At 50.7% G+C, this 16671-nt stretch overlaps 9 protein-coding genes across 9 annotated transcripts; 5 read left to right on the plus strand and 4 right to left on the minus strand.

Annotated features, from left to right (window-relative positions):
• Positions 1-246: 246 nt before the first annotated feature.
• On the plus strand, positions 247-4002 carry BJX68DRAFT_147384 (putative chromosome segregation protein Cse1). Its single transcript, XM_071036608.1, has 7 exons — positions 247-526; positions 609-919; positions 974-2469; positions 2527-2609; positions 2670-2973; positions 3028-3207; positions 3263-4002. The coding sequence occupies exons 1-7, from the start codon at positions 460-462 to the stop codon at positions 3705-3707; spliced, it is 2886 nt and encodes a 961-aa protein (XP_070896244.1). The 5' UTR covers positions 247-459; the 3' UTR covers positions 3708-4002.
• Positions 3982-4561, minus strand: BJX68DRAFT_269552 (peptide chain release factor family protein; the record flags this gene model as incomplete). Its single annotated transcript, XM_071046379.1, has 2 exons — positions 3982-4278; positions 4382-4561. 2 exons carry the CDS (start codon positions 4559-4561, stop codon positions 3982-3984), a joined length of 477 nt encoding a protein of 158 aa, XP_070896245.1.
• Positions 4562-5589: 1028 nt separating this feature from the next.
• BJX68DRAFT_269553 (serine palmitoyltransferase small subunit family protein) lies at positions 5590-5998 on the plus strand (the record flags this gene model as incomplete). Its single annotated transcript, XM_071046380.1, has 2 exons — positions 5590-5704; positions 5760-5998. 2 exons carry the CDS (start codon positions 5590-5592, stop codon positions 5996-5998), a joined length of 354 nt encoding a protein of 117 aa, XP_070896246.1.
• An 830-nt stretch (positions 5999-6828) lies between these two features.
• BJX68DRAFT_269554 (uncharacterized protein) lies at positions 6829-7225 on the minus strand (the record flags this gene model as incomplete). The annotated part of the gene is made up of 2 exons (XM_071046381.1): positions 6829-7092; positions 7175-7225. 2 exons carry the CDS (start codon positions 7223-7225, stop codon positions 6829-6831), a joined length of 315 nt encoding a protein of 104 aa, XP_070896247.1.
• A 522-nt stretch (positions 7226-7747) lies between these two features.
• BJX68DRAFT_147401 (dodecenoyl-CoA isomerase) lies at positions 7748-8844 on the plus strand. The gene is made up of 2 exons (XM_071036609.1): positions 7748-8033; positions 8105-8844. Exons 1-2 carry the CDS (start codon positions 7843-7845, stop codon positions 8739-8741), a joined length of 828 nt encoding a protein of 275 aa, XP_070896248.1. The 5' UTR covers positions 7748-7842; the 3' UTR covers positions 8742-8844.
• Positions 8803-10330, minus strand: cdc123 (cell proliferation protein CDC123). The gene is made up of 2 exons (XM_071041043.1): positions 10125-10330; positions 8803-10072 (listed from the first exon to the last, which is right to left on the minus strand). Exons 1-2 carry the CDS (start codon positions 10241-10243, stop codon positions 8947-8949), a joined length of 1245 nt encoding a protein of 414 aa, XP_070896249.1. The 5' UTR covers positions 10244-10330; the 3' UTR covers positions 8803-8946.
• A 119-nt stretch (positions 10331-10449) lies between these two features.
• Positions 10450-12944, plus strand: BJX68DRAFT_242795 (uncharacterized protein). The gene is made up of 3 exons (XM_071041044.1): positions 10450-10632; positions 10689-10858; positions 10904-12944. Exons 1-3 carry the CDS (start codon positions 10490-10492, stop codon positions 12895-12897), a joined length of 2307 nt encoding a protein of 768 aa, XP_070896250.1. The 5' UTR covers positions 10450-10489; the 3' UTR covers positions 12898-12944.
• A 161-nt stretch (positions 12945-13105) lies between these two features.
• BJX68DRAFT_242797 (CCDC90 family protein) lies at positions 13106-14850 on the plus strand. Its single transcript, XM_071041045.1, has 2 exons — positions 13106-14357; positions 14423-14850. The coding sequence occupies exons 1-2, from the start codon at positions 13166-13168 to the stop codon at positions 14593-14595; spliced, it is 1365 nt and encodes a 454-aa protein (XP_070896251.1). The 5' UTR covers positions 13106-13165; the 3' UTR covers positions 14596-14850.
• BJX68DRAFT_242799 (uncharacterized protein) lies at positions 14851-16641 on the minus strand. The gene has a single exon (XM_071041046.1). It carries the CDS (start codon positions 16395-16397, stop codon positions 14949-14951), a length of 1449 nt encoding a protein of 482 aa, XP_070896252.1. The 5' UTR covers positions 16398-16641; the 3' UTR covers positions 14851-14948.
• Between the last annotated feature and the right edge of the window lie 30 nt (positions 16642-16671).

Here is a 16671-nt window from a genome sequence, read left to right on the forward strand (position 1 = left end):
AAGAAGAAAAAACTGCTGAGCGCGTGTGAGGACAGGTTCTTTCTGGGTAAAAAAAAAGCAACTTTCCAGAAAACAGACGGGGAAAGAGCGAGATATCTTCTTCAGGCTTGAACGAAGCTGCGCCAAGACTCAAGAGCCCATTTCCCCTCCGTGGAATGTGACGATGATGATCTGGCGGAGTCCAGAAAACTAATTAGCTTAAGATCACGTGATTATACTATTTTTCTCCTACAGCAACCCGTGGACCACCAAACAAACTTCCTGTTCAAGCTCCAAACTTGTCTCTGGCCTTTTTACGTTGTTGAGGATATCGTTCGTCTCGCAGAGGGTTATCTGAGCAGGGGAAGCTAGCACCACGGGGGATTTTACCCACAACTTGAATCTCAAGAGACCGAATCTAAACCCCACCTCTTCCTGTATATTTCTCTTTATTCTGCTAGTACATACCCCCTCCAAACAATGGCGAATCTTGGGACCGTCGCCCAACTCCTAGAGGCGAGCTTGGATCCTAGGCAAAGTAAACAAGGTGAGACTATTAACCTCTTAGTTGTTATTTTTGTACTCACTTAACTTTTCTCACTTGGAATAAAAGCACTGACATTTGCTAGCTGAAACCGCTCTTCGTCAGGAAGAGACCAACCCGAACTTCTCCATATCCCTCCTCCAGATCACTGCCTCCGATGCATACGCCTACAATACCCGGCTCGCCAGTGCACTTTTCTTCAAAAATTTCATCAAAAGAAGCTGGACCGACGAGGATGGAAACTATAAACTCCCACTGGAGGTGGTGGCGGCCATCAAACAAGATCTTATCAACTTGATGATCTCTGTTCCGCAGGGTATACAAATTCAACTAGGAGACGCTGTCAGTATTATTGCTGATAGTGACTTTTGGGAGCGGTGGGATACGCTTGTTGACGTAAGTTCAATACCTGATCCTGGCTTCCTTTGTTTTGTCTAATTTTCGTTTTAGGATCTTGTATCGAAATTCCAACCGGGTAACCCCGCTGCCAACATTGGCGTTCTGACAGTCGCACACTCAATATTCAAGAGATGGAGGCCGCTTTTCCGATCCGACGAGCTGTACATTGAGATCAACCACGTTCTGGAGAGATTTGGCACACCCTTCTTGACGCTTTTCCAAGGGCTCGACACATACCTTGAAGCGAACAAGTCAAACAAGGAGCAGCTTACTCAAGGGTTCACGCAGCTCAACCTGATGGTCAAGCTGATGTATGATCTCTCCTGCCATGACCTTCCACCAATGTTTGAAGAAAATTTGAGTGGAATAGCGCAACTCCTACTCAAGTATTTGACCTACGACAACCAACTGCTCCACACTGATGATGACGCCGAATCCGGTCAACTAGAATATGTCCGAGCAGGGATCTTTGAGGTTCTGACGCTATATGTGCAGAAATATGGGGACGAATTCCAGCCTCATATTCAACAATTCGTGGAGAGCTCCTGGAATTTCTTAACCACAATCGGCCAGGAGACCAAATTTGACATCCTTGTTAGCCGGGCATTGAAGTTTTTGACGTCGATCGCTGGAATGCCACAGCATGCCCAGGTCTTCCAAGCAGAGGACACACTGTCTCAGGTGGTTGAGAAGGTTGTTTTGCCCAATGTCAGCCTCCGAGAATCAGATGAAGAGCTATTCGAGGATGAGCCGATTGAGTTCATTCGACGGGATCTTGAAGGATCAGACAGTGATACAAGGCGCCGAGCCGCGACTGATTTCTTGAAGCAGCTGAACGGAAACTTCGAAGAGTCCGTCACAAAGACAGTACTGAAATACATTGAGCACTACCTGACTGAACATACGAAATCTCCCCAGCTCAACTGGAAAGCCAAAGATACCGCGACTTACCTTTTTATTGCAATCGCAGCCAAGGGAGTCGCTACCGCCAGTCACGGTATCACGGCCACCAACAGCCTGATTAGCGTCACTGATTACTTTCAAAACCACCTTGCTGCCGATTTGGTTTCTGGAGATGGTGTACACCCGATTCTCAAAGTCGATGCCATCAAATATCTCTACCTTTTCCGCAGTCTGGTGACAAAGGAACAGTGGCAAGAAGTGCTCCCGATGTTGGTGAATCACCTTGGTTCTTCAAACTTCGTCGTGTACACCTATGCTGCCATTGCGGTTGAGCGAGTGCTGTATTTCACCGACAGTCAGGGACAGCCTATCATCTCCGCAGATACCATCAAACCTTTGGCCAAGGACCTATTAGAGCACATTTTCTCATTGATTCAAAAGGACCCAGCTCCTCAAAAAGTTCAGGAAAATGAGTTCATCATGAGGTGTGCCATGAGAGTCTTGATTGTGATCAAGGAGGGTGTCGTCCCCATCACCGATAATGTTCTGAAGCATCTGATCAACATCACACAAGTCATCAGCAGCAACCCAAGCAACCCGAGATTCTATTACTTCCATTTCGAAGCTCTGGGTGCATTTATCCGGTACGTTTGAGCTCTGGCGCACTAGGTAGTTTGAACTGTTTTTATTGACTGCTACAGGTACGCTGCTCCCGCGAACCCCGATAAGCTTGAGCAAGCGCTCTACCCCCCCTTCTCTGCTATCCTCCAGGGGGATGTACAAGGTATTTCTCCATCTTTACAAACCATTGGCATGCCAATTTTCCTTCTAACGATTGTTTCAGAATTCGTCCCGTACATCTTCCAGCTCTTCGCTGCCCTTCTTGAAGCCAACCCGTCAGGGACCTTGCCGCCACTCTACCAAGGGCTCATTGCTCCCATCCTCGCCCCCCAAGTATGGGAGTCCAAGGGCAACATCCCCGCGCTCGTCCGCCTTTTGTCGTCCATTATTAGCCGAGGATCGCAGCATATTTTGGAGAACAATCAGCTTATCAACACACTTGGTATCTTCCAAAAGTTGCTCTCATCAAAAACCAACGAAAGCTACGGGTTTGACCTTCTTGAGACTGTGGTTGAGAACTTCCCACCGTATGTTGAATACCTCAATCTAGAATGTGCGCTTTGTTACTGACCCCGACATAGGGCCACGCTAGAGCCATACTTTGGCGATATCATGCAGGTCATTCTCACTCGCCTTCAAAACCACAAGACGGAAAGCTTGAGCCTCCGATTTGTTCGTTTCTACCACTTCTTCTGCGCCAACGATGGAAAAGGCTACAGCGCCGATTTCCTCGTTCAGATCATCAACAAGATCCAGGACTCGTAAGTCTTCGACTTGGTTTATTTTCTCAACGAACCAGTGGCTAACTGCAACTAGACTCTATGTACAGCTGTACTTAAACATCATCCTGCCAGAGTCACAAAAGCTTGCGCGCCCGTTGGATCGCAAAACAGCCGTACTGTCTCTTACCAAGACACTGGCTAATTCCGAGGCATTTGCAACTAAGTATGCAAAGGGCTGGGGCTTCACGTGCCAGGCTCTGCTCAAGCTATTGGAACTTCCGCCACTGCCTGCCAGCAAGGACGATGTCATTGCCGAGCATGATGTTGAGGACATGGCCTTTGGTGTTGGATTCACGGCTCTCGTTACAATCCGGCCGCAAGTAAGAGACCCTTGGCCAGACACGGGCTCTGATCTTAAGCTCTGGGTTGGCAAATACCTCAAGGAGGCGGACCAAAAACAAGGGGGAAAGATTTCTGGATTCGTCCAGGAACGATTAGGAGACCAGGAGAAGGCGGTGCTCGGTAGCTATATTGCTTAGATCAGGCGCTCAAGATGGATAGCAGGCAGCTTCGGATAATTTAGTGCAATCTTCATCCAGTCCCTGGCTGTACTAGTAAGGGACAAGCTTTGAACGATAGAATGATTCCATGATCTTCACCACAAGGACTGTCCAAACCCCTATACCGCACCGTGTCTGAATAAGTCCCCTTCAGTGCAGACCGACCTGCAACTTCCACAAGAGGTCTCTACGAGCCTGCCTCACCTTCACGCTATTATTGATTACGCTTCTAAGGCTTTACCTCTTGACCACCTCATAATTCCCCTCCATCTTGATGTGCCTCGCCTCCTCCTTCTCCACGCTCTACCTCCTTCTTCTCCAATTCGCGATACTTCCTCCGACTCTTCTTTGCGCGACTCGCCTTCTTCTTCCGCTCCCGCTCCGCCTTGAGCGCAACGCGGCTTTCGTCCCCCTTCAATAGCTGCTCGACTTTATCTGCAAGTATTTGGCGCGCGATTTTCTCATTCTGGGACTGCGATCGCGTGGCCTGGGATTTCACGACGATACCCGTGGGCTTATGAATCAATTGAACGGCGGAGTTTGTTTTATTCTGGAAGGAATGGACTGGGTCAGCGAGCGATAAGGGGATAATGTTGGGTTGAGCGCAGGACGGAGCGGAGGTGAGTGGAAGGTAAGGGGAGGTATATACGTACAATTTTCTGACCTCCTGGGCCAGTGCCCTTGAGGTAAGAGGTGGTTATGTCGGCATCGAGAAGCTTCAGGCGCGGCGGAAGGGCCTTTTCGGAAAAGGACTGAGAGATCGAGAGGGATCGCTTAGCTAGGACTTGGACGGCCGAATTGCAGATTGGGATTTGTCGTAGATGGCGCAGCATTATCGATCATGGTGATTGCCTGAGCTTCCCTCTGCGCGGCGGAGACAGACCCTCGGACAAGAACTCGAGCGGGCGGGGAGTGGATTCGGTTGGCTGGGTCTGTTGTCGTGGATTAGCTAGGTATAGATTTAGATTTTATGCATATAACGACATCCAGTAGGAGCTTTTGTACATATACTCTAATATAATATAATGATGCTTACAGTCACCTCGAGAAGAGTTTGGATTTAGAATTCATAACGCTGTAGATAATATGGTTGTCATGCTCTCTTGATGCTCAGGACATATGATCGAGATGCCAAGATTGGGTGACGCACGCAAATTTAATGAGTCCGGGATTATGATACAGGATTCCAGTCTCAGTGGTGTAAGCAAAGACAAAAAATGTAAAATCAAAATGGGGTATCTACAACGCCGTTATGAGGGAATTCATCTCCAAGCCGGAGGTGTCGTATTCGTAGCTGCCCTCTTTATCCGTGTTAGTGTCAAATCTGACGGCCGGCTGGACCCTGTTGACCACCATTGGACGGCCTCAACGCTGCCAATTCCAGCCTCGACTATTATTCTTCAACCTAGGTAGGGACCGACACCTGTGCCGCAGTCCTACATTCCCGTATCCGATATTTATACTTGTATTACTACATTTTCTTCGCTGCGCTGTTTTCCACCAGGTGGTTCCTCTGTCGTCCACCTGCAGAATTTCGCCCCCCGCACTCCCAGCGACAACAGATCAACCGTCGATCCACGCGCAATCAATATCCTCATATCCACCGGCAAGCCGTCCTCTTACTTCCTCTAACGCTCGCTTCCTGTCCTTCTCGTTCTTCCGTAATATGGTGTGAACTCGACCGCACAATTGAGTTCCTTGTCCTTCGCTGGCACCTTGCGGACACCGCTCAGTTTCGTCGCCCCTTTCTTTCGGAAATCTCCTCTAAGCTTACGACCGACACACGACCTCTCTTACCGTGCCAGTCGCCTATCCCTGAAAGACAAACCGACCTACACACATCTTTGACGAGTCCGTGATAATGACTTTTCTATGGATTGCTGCCGCCTTGGTGCGCTGGGTTCGCCTGAAGATCTATCAGTATGAGGTGACATTCGCTGTGTACATGCTCACACCCACGGAGAAATTCATCTTCAGTATGTTCCTTCCACAGTATTGTGCGCGTTCTATATTCTTACGAAAGCCCGCCAGACTCTCTCCTCCTCACCCTCATCTCCATGATCCTGACGGCAATCTACGTCTACCTACCCAACCACCTCCGAGTAATCTACGGCCACCTATACTACTACTGGGCCGGTGAACGCCCCTTTGTTTCCAGCGGAATCGCCTCAATCGGCACAGCCTTTTATGACAGCGGCAGCCAGACGCTCATGTACGAGACAGCGCAAACTGCCGCCGCAACAGCTCAGGCAACCGTTCCAGAGCTATGAGGCTGGACCCCTTTTCGTGACCAAGATTTATGATTCGAAAAATTTGCTTTTTCTTCTTTCTTTCTTGTTTTCTTTGCGATGCTCATGGCGAGAGGAGGAAGATCAAATATTCTCCTTCGCCGTGACTCGCCCGGAGACTTTTTTCCCCTCTCTATTTTTCCTTCTCTTCTCCCCCCTCTTTTCGCCCTTGAAAACTGAGCCGCTACCATTTATTAATTTGCACTAATACCCGTACTACTCCTGCTGTTCCCAGGACCAAATTGCATAATTCCAGACTCTTGACCCGGTGTGGATTCCTTATGGCTCTGATTCAATCTTGGCGTTACAAAGCTGCGTTTTAAATGGAGTTGGGCGAGTTCATGCATGTCGGCGTATCCTAGGCGTTCCGGTCTTCAACCCTCACTTTTACTTATAGCACGAGGCTGTTGTTTTGGTAGATTGCCCTAGGTGCACAGGCACTCCTTCATAGTATTTTTAACCAGGGATTGTTTATATAGCCTCCCGAATGCTTTTCGGGATCACCCAATTTAGAGCTTTGAAGAGTAATGTTGCGGGTTTTAGCTGAAATCAAGCTCTATATATGGCAGAGCAAATAAGAGACTCTGCCCAACTTTTCCCACATACATCAATAAAACCTGAAAATAAGAGACCAAGAACCAGCAACTCCATAATGCTCAGAGAAGAGTGTTGTACAAAAGGGTAGTCATACAAACAATACATACGCGTGTGACTCACACAAAACCCAAAGTCGAAAAAACACCGGCGGCCTCGGGCTTGCTTTTACCGCCGCCATGCTGGACCGCAGACACCGAAGAAAACCACAGACAGTTTCACTCCGAACCTTGGCTCTGAACTTGCGCCTGCTCTTGCGGTTGCGCGCGCAACTCTTGCTGCTGCAGCCTCTCCCGCCTCTCCCGCTTCAGCGCATCAGCCATGCGCATGCGCGCCAGCTCTTTATCAATATCTTCCTTCTCCAGCGGGATTTTATGTGATTGCTCGGCGGTAGGCCAAAAGCCGGGGACGCTGAAGCGCTCGTCGAGGTTTGTGCCGAAGTAATACATCCAGCCGATGGGGAAAATCACATACATGCCGAACTATGGGAGGATAGTGGTTAGTACGGCGGTGCATCGGTGTATGGGAAGTAGGCAGGTAATATGGGAAGGAAGGAAGGCCGACTTTGAAGATTTCAAGGTTACCCCCTTGGAGTCTGCGGAGAATGGCGGACATTGTGAATTGGAGTGGAATTGAATGGTCGTTTTGATTGTGGTAGGGTATGCGAGCGGGGATGTGAGGGGTGGTGGGCGCAATCGAGGATGTTGTTTGGAGAGAGAGACAAGTGCCCGGGCGTATGCTATTCTCTCTTGTCTTCTGGCTAATCGTTCGCCGACTCTGATGACTTGCTGATTAAATATTGGTTGGATTTGTTGCTTGACGATGGTCCGATCCAAAGCCCGAGTCTCCGCCGATAAACTCGAAGAGGCGCTGGCCTATGAAAGGGCCTTTGCGACGAGCCGAGAACAAACAGCGCAAACAGAATTTCACGTGATATAATTACCGTCTCACATAATCCGCGTTTCGAGTTCAATGAGCCTCGGCTCCCCTTTCGGCCCGTCGGTCGCTCCCCCGCAAAGCCACGGCTCTCGAGTCCACCCATGCAAGCAGCAATGCTCGGTACCTGGGAACCATATAATACTGCGACTACGCCTACGGGAGGATTGCTGGTCGATTTTCCGATTTCTGCTGACCCTTTCTCCTACAAAATTGAACGCTGATTGTCGTCCGTTCGATCATTCAGCCCTACAGACAATTTGATTTCATAGATCACAAGATTAGAGAGCATCACAATGGCCGACGAGAAAGACATCACCATCACCTACCAGGACCGCATCGCGATTATCACTCTTAACATTCCCAAGAAGCTCAACGCTCTCAGTGGGGATCACTACTACCTCCTCGGCGAGCGTCTCCGCGAAGTCGACAAGCGTGATGACATTACCATCACCGTTGTCACGGGCACAGGGCGGTTCTTCTCTGCGTAAGGCCCCTTTCCGTCTCTATATCATCCTTCTTTTCTCAGTCCCACCTAACTAAAGAATATGAATATAGAGGAGCAGACGTAACCTCCACCCGCCCTGGGGCCGGCCTCGGCACCAACGTCCGCCGCGAACTCGTCCGCAACTTTGTCACAAACAACATCGACATCACACACACCTTCAGCCACCACAGCAAGATTCTCGTCGCAGCCCTAAACGGCCCCGCTGTAGGCCTCTCTGCGGCCCTTGTCGCAATGGCCGATTTCGTCTACGCCGCGCCCCACACCTTCATCCTGACCCCGTTCTCCTCGCTCGGCCTCGTCGCCGAGGGCGGCGCCTCCTCCGCCTTCGTCGAGCGCCTGGGCATCGCCAAAGCAAATGAAGCGCTTATTCAGAGCAAGCGGATAACCTGCGACGAGCTGGTAGCAGCCGGGTTCGTGAACAAGGTTCTCAAGGCCGACAGCGGGAAGGCGGATGATTCCGCTGGGTTCCTGAAAAAGGTTATTGAGGAGGTTGAGGATCGGATGGGATCGCATCTCAGCCAGTCCTCGTTGTTGAGAATTAAGGAGCTGATTCGCCGACCGGGGAGGGAGATTATGGATAAGCAGAATACGATTGAGGCGTTTGCGGGCCTGGAGAGGTTCCTGTTGGGTATTCCGCAAGAGGAGTTCAGAAAGTTGGCGACGGGGGAGAAGAAACATAAGCTTTAGATGGATGGAAAACTGTTGTTGTATATAAGGGCATGTTTCAGTCCTCAAATTTGTTTGAACATAACGGATTTGACATTCAATTCCCAGTCTAAAGTGTGCTAACCCGAATCCTCAACACCAACTTTTGTCTCTGCTAATAACTAGAAACGCCGAGAGCCGCCTACTCCAGTAACAATGTATCTCATGCGTAATCATATCAAGTAAATCATTGGTCACTTTCCGTATCTGATTCCTGCGCCTGTCGTGCCAGAATGTCCTGCCACTGCCCGAGAAACTCACTCATCCCGCCTGGTCCGGATATGGACGCGTCAACAACCTCCTTCGGCAGCTTGTGCGCTGAGTACTGGGGTGTAGTAAACGCATATGCTTCCGGGTCGTCACGCTTCACGAGTCGGAGTTCCGGTAGTAAGGGTGCGTCGTCAATGTCCTCCTTATCGTCTTCGTCTTCTGACTCAGATGCTTGATCCGCAGGCCCATCTGGCGAGTGACCATTCCCGGTATGTCCATTGAGTGAGAGTCGAACGAATTGCTCTTCCGCGCTACTGTCGTCCTCATGAATTCCGATGGGGTCTTTCATTCGCAGGATCTCGAGCCAACTAAATAGGAGAGAATCTGTACGCTCAGCCCAAGGGTTAATGTCGATCAACCAGATACGCTGATGAGGCGGTGGAATGTAGACGTCAAACACGAAACTCGACTCCGGAAAAGTATCCTTGAGTTTATCATCGAAAAAGTCCTGGATGCGGGAGCGGAGAGAGTCGCGCATCGGAAAGAGGAAGTCGAAATGGTTCTGGTCGCGCTGGCAGATACATAACAGAACTTTGTTGCGAACAAAGCAGCGGAACTCAAGGGAAGGGTTGAAGTTGACGTATTTGCGGAGGACGAGGTTGTATTGTACCTGCGGGGGACTGGGCGTCGGAGTAGGGGAGTAGCTTGTATCAGGGACGCAGTCGTCAAAGGGATGTTCGAGGTCATGCGTGATGAAATCACTGCTTTTGAGGAGGAGGTAGATGTCATTCGGGGTCCGGCATTGCATATCGTTTGTTGCGGACATCCAGGTGGCGTCCTTGGGTGCGCTCCAGTTCAGCTTGGGTGTGACTTTGCCGCCGAACTCGGCGATTGTGGATTTGATTTGGGCGTGGATGTCAGCCCATTCTTTGGATGGGTCTGACTCTTCCTCTGCGTCAGAGTCATCGGAGAAGGTATCGAGATTGTCATCGTCGGTTGGCGGGGTAGCTTCTGGAGGGAGGACAATGCCGTCGGCGCGGAGGTAGGAGACGAAGAGGGCGGACAAGGGAATGATTCGTGATTTGGGAACTAGTGTACGGTATCTGCAGAGTATGTTAGCAGTTGCTGAGATTGCGGCGAACAGTGTGACCATACCGAGGTTGCCAGTAGTCATAGGAGCAGTGGAGGATATGCGAGTAGGTGACTGGGGGGAAAGGTAGTCTTTGCAGCTGCTCCGTTGACGCACCAGCCTCGTCGGATTCAATGAGAGGCATTTGCTTGCGGTATCGGCTGTAACGCCGAGGCTCGAATAAGAGATAGAAGACTTTAAAGGTTGAAAATGTGAATCTAGATGTCCGCGGGGACTTTTTTGCATGAGTCAAGATAATAATTTCCCGATAAGGACTAGTCCAGCTCTGCGATGCTATATGTGCCTCAGGCACTCGCTCACCGGATAGCTGTTCATTACATTCCTCGGTGGCCTACCGGTCTTGCCCTCGGCATCCTGCCTTCCTTCAACCATGGCCTCTGACGGCCCAGATCCACAGAGTCTGAAGTCATGGCAGGATGCTTTTCAGTACCCAATTCCCTCCGTACGTCGCGTGGAGCAGGAGCTCCGCCGGGACATTGCAAGCAATAAGGAGAAGCTCCGGGCGCTTGTCGGGTATGTTGCGCTCAAGTGTGAATTATTAATACATCAACTAACATGAATGGCGGTAGTACGCGATATCGAGAGCTCGTTGGCACCGCGGAAACAATTGTTGCTATGAACCGTGAAATCCAGGATGCGGACACGACCTTATCGGATATCGGACGACGGTGCAACCCACGGCTGATGGGAAAGAAGTATGCGCATTTCAATCAAATAAGCGGAGAAACCACGGATCAGGGTATGTTTCTATCTCGAAATACTGGGCATAAACTTATAGTCGTAGATGCTGCTAAGCGTGCCCTCGGAGCTCAGCTTGCGCTACTTCACCGGTGCTCGGTACTGATATCCAAGATGTTACGGAAGCGTGGCTCCCCCTTATTGATCGCAAAGCTACTTGTCATCTCCCGCCCTTTGCATAAAGCGCTCTCGGAACAGAAATCCGCGCCGCCGTTCCTTGAAACTTTGCGCAATCAGCTTGCGAACCTTCGGAGCGGTCTTCGAAACCGAATCAATAAACGCCTTGCGAGCGCCAAGTCTTCTATCGACGAGGTTATCGAAGCCCTGGCTGCATATTGCTTAGCGACAAGTTCCTCATCAGATGATGCCGTCGCGTACTATCACAAGATCCGCTTGGATGTTATAGGAAGTCACCTGGAGCTTGCCAAAACTTCGAAAGAGAATATATTGATAGCTTTGCGTCTCTATGTCCAGACTCTCCAAGTTTCCAAGATCCTCCTCTCTCGGCGTCTCACTGACGTGTTGAACAAGCTAAAGTCTCGGCCTCTTTTCAGTGACCCTGAGGTTCGCAACATTGATGATCTCTCACTTGATGTATTAGGCCGCTGGGTGGCGGCGGATGTGATCAATTTCACCCCGTGGATCAAGGTTACCGAACTATCCAAGCAGGATGCAGAGAGAACTATCAAGAAGTGGTCGACGAACGCTTTCATCGAGTTTGTGCGCTGCGGTCAATCCAGCCTTGCCGAATGGGCGGATTTTCCCCAGTTACTGCAACTTCGGAAAGAAACCTTGGAGATTTGGCTCACCTCATGGAGCTCTACACCTACCCATTCAGCATTGCAGGTATTAGAAGGGATACGGACTATATTCAACGGCCGCCTGACGGACATACTATCCGACAAAGCCAAGGCGTTGGATGCCTTCGGGAAGGCCGTTGCATCGGTTGTCTCCGACTGGGACGGGAGAGTGCACAGTAGTACTCGGTCACTCTGGGATCCTGAACTGGTCTCACTCGATTACTCCAACGGTGCAGCCGCCTTCAAAAAGGGCATTACAGATCGGCTGCTTGGCCGTGATGAAGATGTGTCGGCTGTCTTGGATGGTTATAAAAACTGGCTTTCATCGATTGAGACTCTTCGGGAAGCTATTGAGGCTCTGCGAGAAGTTCGCTGGCCTGACGTTATTGATGAAGCCACAGATGAGGATATTGACATTGACGTCGCGGCAATCCTAAACGAAGACGATAGACAGCTCCTATGGGACGCCCTCAAGGCTGCTGTGATACAATCGTTTGATGGGCTGCAGGCCGCCTTGAGCGACACGTCCAAGTCCCTTGGAAGCTCAAATCTTGGGGAGAAAGCAGCGTTCATGCTGAAGAGTATTCGACTGGTTCGAAGGGACCTTCCACACGAATGCATACCAAGCAAAACCGGATTTTCAAACGACATTATTCCTGGGTTACAAGAAATCCTTGCGACGCAGGTCATTGCAGATACTCGGCCGCTGGCCCTCTCGAATCCCGAGTCTAGGCTGATACCTGGGAGGACACTCTGGGAAGGTGACCCCGAACTTCCGATTCAGCCCTCACCGGCCGTGTTCAAATATTTGCGCAGGCTAGTACAGTCTATGGACCGACATGGCCCTGGCCTCTGGGATACATCTACTGTGGAAGTTCTTCGGGCTTCTCTTCAGAAGGAGCTGTCGGAGCGCCTTTCCTCCTTCCTCGAGGAACTAAAGGTTCCCGTCGATGCAGCTACGCCAGAAACTGAGGAAGCACCTCAAAACGGAGACGACCCATCCCAGGAAATCGCAAACCAGACATATTTGCAAGACCTCAAAGCTCAACTGTACTTTGACAGCGTCTTCCTGAGCTCCGCCTCTACGAAAAAGGGGCAACCGAATCCATTACAAGAAGTTGGAGTGAAGCTCCAGGGTAGCTTCGGCCCGGAAACGGAGCTCTCAGCAAAGACCATGGATCGGCGGGCGCAGGAATACTGGCACCGGACGAGGCTGTTATTCGGCCTATTAGCTGTTTAAACCGCATAGTCTATGTACATAATAGAATCCTTAACCCATTAATATCCACATCCCCAATGATCTGTATAGATGAGACTACAATAATGAATTTCCGCGGGGGAGCTTCACCGCTTACGTCACGTCTCGTCACGTTCTCGGCGAGTCGGCGAGTCGGCGACAGTTGGCCGCGGGAAAAAAGGTCGTATTCGATTGCTTCACTTCCACCTCACAAACATCTTACCTTTCCTATTCCCTTCTCTCCCTTGACCATCAGCGCCAATTCCTCATCATGGCGTCTCCACGGCTTCCCTTCCTCTACCCCAATCTGATGCGCGCAGTCAAATCATGCGAACCCTCCACGTATCGCTCGATGCGGGTTGCGTCACCGAATGCCCGCCCGCCGCCTCGGAGTCATGCTTCTCAGGCTCGGTTTCACACCAGCCATCGGCACAATCAAGGGACAATCCAGAGGCGATATGGCCCGGCCGTAGATCCGAATATGCCTCCACCAAGTCGGCCAAAAGATGAGGCTGCATCGGAACAAGGGCAGGCCCAAGCTCAACTTCAGATGAATGCGCCATCAGAAAAAAAAGTTGAGGGCGACACAACACCGGAGCAGTCGCAGACCATTTCACAAACTCAGCCGCAGCCGCAGTCGCAACCCCGCGAACAGAATGATTCCTCCGCACCTCAGTCCGAACCACAACCCGATACCGAAAAGCCGGCGCAATCCACTGAACGCCGGGGTGTGAATGAAGATGACGAACTAGACCCTGACGAGGAGGAACCTATGCAGGAAATCGTCCACCAGACCAAACAAGCTTCTTCCGCCTCCGAAGAACATATTCACGAAGAACAAACTACAGCCCCTAAATTAGATGGCAATCCTCTTGAAGGTGTCCTCCATATGCCCTCCCCCTCGTCATACCTGACGCCAACAACCCCGTCCCCGCATATGGCCCCGCCGCCCTATGTTCACCACTTTGATACATATACTCTCGTCCGGGACTTGGCCAACAACGGGTTCTCAGATAAACAGTCCGAGACGATCATGAAGGCCATTCGCAAGATTCTGCAGAATAACCTCGACTTCGCCAACCAGAATCTCACGTCCAAGTCTGACGTTGAGAACGAGACATATCTGTTCAAGGCAGCTTGCTCAGAACTCCAGTCCAGTCTGCAAACAGCGAGGAACTCGGAAATCCAAAGGCAGCGTGCCTCGAGGACGTCATTAGAGCACGAGGCGGATATTCTCTCGCAGCGAACGAACCAAGAACTCTCCGGGTTGAAGGATGATATCAAGGGGATGTTCAACGACCATAAGATGACTGTTCGCGAGCTCCAGCGGAGTATCGATACCTCGGTGCAGGAACTCAACTACAAGATCACCGTGTCCCTAAACAGTGATAGCAAGAGCGAGATTGAAGGGTTAAGGTGGATTCTCACAAGAAGAGCTGCCCTGGCAATCGCCATCAGTGCTTGTATGTACCCTTGCCCCCTCACCCAGTAACATCTTCCGCAGTAGGAGACTGCTAACAATTCACAGTCATGATTCTGCTCTTCCTGCGCTACTCGTCTACCCAGAGATCCCAGAACGGCGCCGAGAAGAAGAAAGAGGCACCGCCCAAGGAAGCTCCTGAGCCTCGTCCGTCTTCGGAACATACCCCTACTCCCCAAGAGTCGCTTCCTGTCGCGCATCTCAGCGAATCTCTGGGCTGATTCGCTCCTCGAAATCCACTCCTAACCTTATGTATTATATTGTCTTCTCCCGTTTATAGACTTGGCTTTCCCAATGGGCGTACCGTGGCAAACACCGTCCTTCTTTGCATATATTTCATTTGTCTTCTCAGCACCTGTATCACATCTCGAATCAGCGATGATTGAGCTTACTTTTCATCATACTGTCTTTCTGAACACGATACCATCAGAGACCACAGAGAAAAATACCGGGTTCAAAGAAAATAGACCTATATCTACCTGCCTATCTATCTATTCATGTAAATCCCGACCAACTCCCCAAAACACAGCCACAAACCCTACCCAACATCACTATTTACCTGATCCCCCTGGTCTTACCGCCAACAAGTCCACCCCTTCTTCCCTGCCTCATTCCACGGCCCCGCATACGTATCACGCACCACATTCGCCACATCATAGATGGTATCACTGACTGGATGGGGGCCCTCGCGTCTCGTAAAGTCATACGACGGGTCTTCCTGGTCCAGGGGGCAACGAGTGATACGGATAGGCGGCAGCGTATTACCGCTCATATGAGCATCAGTACGAGTGATGTTAACATCTTGTTCGAGGCCCTGTACTACGGCACTTCCATCTGGCTGTGGGAGTTGGAGTCTGTCCGATGTCTGTTTCCGATCGAACTCGACACAGAGTATACCCGTTCCGTCATTCCAAGATGATGACGACAATGCCGATGCTGGTCTCGTGGAGATGAAGAGGATGGATCGGTAGTCGTCGTCGAGGCAGGGGTATTTCTTTACCATCCCCGGGGTTTTCTGCTGCGCCTGTGTCGGGTCTGCCGGTGCCGGAGGATGATATTCATGAACTTCCTCCGGTGACAGGGTCTCGAAGACCCGAATCTGGTCCTTCGAACTTCCCCGGGCTTTCTTCTCGGTGGTGTAATGCGCGACGCAGTCTTCGGGGGTTGCACCGGGTAAAAGATAAATATCGTACCGGATATGCCCTAAATCGCTTTGCGAGGGGTGGATAGCTTCGTAAATGGATTGCATGCTTGCATTTTCAAGTGTGGTTTTGGAGGACGGATGGGCTAAGTAGATTGCGAAGCAGAAGAGAGGCGGGAGTGGGATTGAAGCTGCGTTTTTGAAGACCATATATGCTGTTTCCCCTCTCTGATCACTGAAAGGGATTGTATGGATAACCTCCGGGTCGTCTGCTGGAAGCAAACTGGAGGTGAAACGGTTATTACTATTGCTGTGAAGTTGTCTCATCTCTTCCGCATAAACATCATCATCCTTTAGAAGGAGCTCAACTGGATCTCGCAACCTCTTTCGCGTTTCTGACGCCGCCGAGTGGCGTGCTTCACCGTCCTCCTGCATGTACAGTAATTCACCCCAAAGCCGATGATAGCAGTTTATACTACCAATTGAATTAAACGTCTCCTCGACGCGGAGTTTCACGCCTCGGGTTTTGCATGCGGTGGCGAGATCCAGGTAGACAGGATTGATGTTAATCCCGTCATTTGTGTAGAGAACATCAGAGTCGTCGAGGGCAATGGATGTTAGATGTGGAAAAGTAAAGTCGTCCACTGATCCGGTGACGATTTCCTTTAGTTGCACTGCTAGGTCTGTGTGGACTGTGAAGCCTTCGTCGCCGTACAGGGTAAGAGACTCGATCGAGGTCGGGATTGTATCCTTTAACCGAAAGGGCGCTCTGGGCTCGCCGCAGCATCCGCCGAGGAGGATCTCGATTTGGGTAGCAAGGTGTTTGAGTTTACGAAATGAGGATCGAATCATACCGAAGCGGCCGTTAATATCACGATGCATATCCTTGCTTCGACAGACGTCGAGGGACTCGAGCGTCTCCTGATGTTGTTGAAGACAGTTCCAGAGCTCGGCATTCGAGATGATCTCGTTTCGTCGGTGGCTGTACGGGTTATCTCTTATTGATAGCGTGAGACTCTTCAGAGCTGTCGGCTGAGATATCAGCGCATGGATATCGTCGTGCGCACATACGGAATTCCAAATTGCCACAATATGTAGATGCTCCAAATGTGAAAGTTCGTTAGCGGCGCGGTCTGCTGACGCCGGCAGCCAGGCT

Source organism: Aspergillus pseudodeflectus, assembly GCF_044049435.1.
Source record: "Aspergillus pseudodeflectus strain CBS 756.74 chromosome Unknown BJX68scaffold_40, whole genome shotgun sequence".
Lineage (NCBI taxonomy): Eukaryota > Fungi > Ascomycota > Eurotiomycetes > Eurotiales > Aspergillaceae > Aspergillus > Aspergillus pseudodeflectus.